The sequence below is a fragment of the Halyomorpha halys genome, unplaced genomic scaffold, assembly GCF_000696795.3.
Source record: "Halyomorpha halys isolate HHAL.00 unplaced genomic scaffold, Hhal_1.1 Scaffold483.1, whole genome shotgun sequence".
Classification (NCBI taxonomy): Eukaryota; Metazoa; Arthropoda; class Insecta; order Hemiptera; family Pentatomidae; genus Halyomorpha; species Halyomorpha halys.
This window is the reverse complement of record NW_027110578.1, coordinates 933,845-937,961: the sequence shown is the minus strand read 5'-3', so window position 1 is coordinate 937,961 and position 4,117 is coordinate 933,845. Positions and strand designations below refer to the sequence as shown.

General features: G+C 24.1%; 1 protein-coding gene across 1 annotated transcript in view; it reads left to right on the top strand.

Annotated features, from left to right (window-relative positions):
* LOC106683431 (max-interacting protein 1-like) overlaps window positions 1-4,117 on the top strand; it is a 74,978-nt gene that overhangs the window by 63,288 nt on the left and 7,573 nt on the right. The window contains exon 4 of the mRNA XM_014424902.3: window positions 1,485-1,599. Within this exon, the coding sequence (XP_014280388.1) occupies window positions 1,485-1,599 (115 nt within the window). The remainder of the gene's footprint in view (window positions 1-1,484; window positions 1,600-4,117) is intronic.

The window sequence follows — 4,117 nt, the reverse complement described above, 5'->3', positions numbered from 1 at the left end:
TACAAATAATATACAATATAAGTTACAAGATTTTCAATTTTGAAATACTCTTTCTTTAAGTTAAATAACTTCAACTGTAAGAGGAGTTTAATCCATTTTAACTTAATTCTCACCTCTCCCACAAAAATCTATTATTTAATTCTTGTTTAATATTAATTTATTTATTTCACAAATTTTATTGAATTGATATTTATATGTGTGTGTGTATTTTCGGGGATAGTTTTATTTCTGAATTTATATTTAAATAAGTTATTACATAATTAAAAATTTCATCTTAATTCACATGACCTTGGTTTAGTATTAAATTAGTATTTTCGTTTTTAATTTTTCATTTTTTAGACTTAGCTTCCTTAAATTATTTTTTTTGTTATTTTTATGGGTGTGGACTATTAATTCCCAAATATTTGTATTATTTTATTTATTTTGTTAACTTAGCAGCTAGTATATATGCCATTATCAAATTCACTAACATAATTATTTTTCAACGTTTCATGATAACTAAATATTAATTCAGCCATAACAAATCAGGTTAAATTTGGGTGTATATTATGATGTAGAAATTCCCAGTGGTGTAGAAAGATCATTTGTGGCCCTGTGCAGATTTATTTCAGATACCCTTTCCCACAAATAAAGAGAGAATGAAAACGGAAAATTTAAACTTAAAAAAGCTAACATTTTAGATTGATAAAAACAATCTATGTTTTTTTGCAATAAATTTGTCATTCAAGTAAAAGAACAAAAAGGATCGCCGCTCCCCTGTATAAGCCTAGCCACTGAGTGTAATTAACTTTCAGTTGTTGTTTTTTTTCATTTATATCATAATCAGCAATAATTTATAATAGAACATTGGATTATGGTCTTTATAATCATCATAGAAAAGAAAATTAAATAAATTATGTGTTTCCGGATTCATTAGTCCATTAATATAGGAATCTTTGTATATTAATTTTTTAAAAAATTAATGTATACCCTTATAGTTATGCTTGTATTTATTAACCTTTATTAATTTTACATGTAACTAATACAAATGCTTTATAATGAATTGAGTTTAATAATGAACATTCATCTATGATTTACTGTTTAAATCCTAATGCCACATAAGTACTCATTGAGATATTTGTAAGCATCAATAACTGTAAAAATCATACAGTTTGTGAAAGTAAATAAATTTACTTATTCACAAAACCTTATATTATTTTATCAAAGTCTTAATTGTCACCAAAGATTTGTTTGTTTAAAAACTAGTACTTGAACATTATTCAAATCATTTTGGGTTGGAAAAATGTTATCAATTCAATTAAGTATTATAAAATTATAGTATAAAATTAATAGCAATACTGACAATAATTAAAATTTTAAAGTTGCTAATTAATCACTTTAAAAATTATATTTGTCTGGTTTTATCTAGCAAAATGTAATCTATTGTTGATATTACTTAAAATATCTTATTTATTGAATAAAAATTATGTTTTTTTTTCTTCTAGACGTGCCCACCTCAGAAATTGTCTTGAAAAGTTAAAAGAAATGGTACCTCTTGGCCATGATACTTCAAGGCACACCACCCTTGGTCTCTTAACCAAAGCAAAACGGTTTATAAAGGTACTTTACAATGTTTATATATATTTAAGTAGTATTTCTTTTTATTATTTAATGATCTTCATGTGGTTTTTTCTTTATTTTTCCCTTAAACATTTTAGAATATGGGATGGGTTATGGGTAGATGATCAGGATTAGTCCGTCATGTGTACAACTTAATGTGAATTATAAGGGGAGAAAAGTTTTAATCTTATCAGTTATAATTTTTTTGTGGTTGTACAGGTCATTTTTATTTTTCCTGTTCAATATAGGAAATCTGTTAACAGATATTACAATAATTTTGTTTAATTATCGTATATATGAAGACTACATGAGAAAACAGTCAGTAAGAGAGTAAAAATAGATAAAGGAAAACATAATAATTATTATGAGGTCAAGTATGCAAAAATTCTGTTTTTGAAACATCTGATGGAATTAAAGGTTCAGTCAATGTGTGTGGGGAACAGTGGTCCAAAAATTAATGAATTCTACAGTTAAAACTCGAAAAATTATTAATAATTATTATTATTTGATAATTCACTTATTTAAAAACAGAAACCGGATTTTTTAGAAGTTATTAAACTTTGAAATTCATATTCAATAAACTTATGTAATAATCTCTTTTATTTATATATATTTGGTTGATTAGTGTAAAAAAAGATTCATATTGCTTTAAGTGATTGTTTCAAATATTATTAAAAATTCGAACAATATGATATCGGTTGGTATTCCTGATTTATTTTGTTTAATCGTACTATGATATTTTGTTTTTTCTTTCCACATTTTCATGCTTTAAATAATTGTTTAACAATTTTTTTATTATCAACTTTAATAATTAGTAAATTATAAAATAAATTTCAGTCGAACCTCAGGTTATCTAACTTGAACATTCCTTAAAAATTTAATATGTTTTTGAAAATAAATTTATTTAATATATCACATGTTTTATTTTAAATTACGTGTATATATTTATGGAGGGATATAAATTGATTGAATTTTAGAAATCCTGGTTCTATTTATATTAGTATTTTTATGTTAGGGAAGGGGAGATACAGAATCTTTACCCTTTAAAGATAAACACTATGACTTATTTTATAAAAAAAAAAAAAAAAATAATCACTAAGAAAATTTACATTATTGTTTTTTTAATCAGCTTTTATTAAAAGAAAATTTATAAGATCTAATACAAATTAATTTTTATTATTTAAAATTAAAAAATCAATAGCATTTTTACTAGATCTCAGTAAATACCACAAAAAAATAATAATAACAGCCCTTTATTTTATTTTTTTTTTTTAGATCCATATTTAAAAAGAAATAATGTATTATATAATGGAATAATATATAATTGACCTATTTTTTTTTATAAGAGGTTGTTAGCCTTCCCCACTGTGAAATGTGTTTAGACAATTGCATATGTGCCCAATATCCAGGTCAGTAACCTGTAGAAGTGAAAGCCTAAATCAAACAATACTATCTTGATGCTTTAACTGGCTGAGTGTGTTGACTTTTTTCTTCCTTCCTTAAGAATGGTGTTGAACAGAACAGTAAAATCCCGTTAATTTAGTACCCTTAATAAAAGGTTTTTGTATTTTTATTGTTCATGCATTTTCAAATGTTGAATTTGATGGACTCCTTTTTTTTTTTTTTAAAGCTGTTTTAGTATCAGCTTTTTGATAATTGCAGATATCCAAGATTAGCTCTTATTCATTAAGTAAACAGAAGGAAAACTACTTAATTGTATCTGATGCATATTAAAAATTTAATTAAATCTATCCATAATCTCTAATACCTATAAAATTGTGTTTAAATGATTTAGCATTTTTAAAGGATTTAACTGCTCTCCTGAAACATTATGTTCATTTTTCTTTAACTTTGATTATTTTAGATTATTTATTAATATTATAAAATGTATTTAACACTGACCAAATATAGATATTTAATTAATTAGTGAAGTAATCATAGCAATACTTAAATTTTATTATCTTTATTACTAAGAGTGTAATCGATTTTCCTGCCAGAAAAAAACTTTATGCTATTTTAATTATTGTTTTATGATTTGTCAATATTTTGCCCTATAATTTTTAAATATGTGCACTGTAAATGTTAGAACTGTTGAGATAAAATTATTTATTCAAAATGAAACTAGAATTTTCCTTTTCTTCAATTAAAGGGTTTGTTAAAGGTGGTGTCATTGAGTAATGTATTGAAATTTTTAATGTCTTAAATTGTTAATTATGGTAGGTAATTTAGCATTCATTGACTAAAATATTCAAACAATAAATAATATACTAAACAATGTATTTTAATTATTATCTTTGAATCAGTTATTTTCCATAATTCTAAATTAATAAGGTGTATATAGTTGACCGTAGATTAGTGATTGGAGAAGATGGTCGGGGGGTGCGGTCAGCAAAGGAACAACATAAATAAACAAAAAAATATATATTTATGCCGACGTTTCAACCTGATTTTCAGGTCTTCATCAGGGCTATAAAAACAAAAAGACAACAACCATTTAGAGAGAAAAAAAAGAATTATA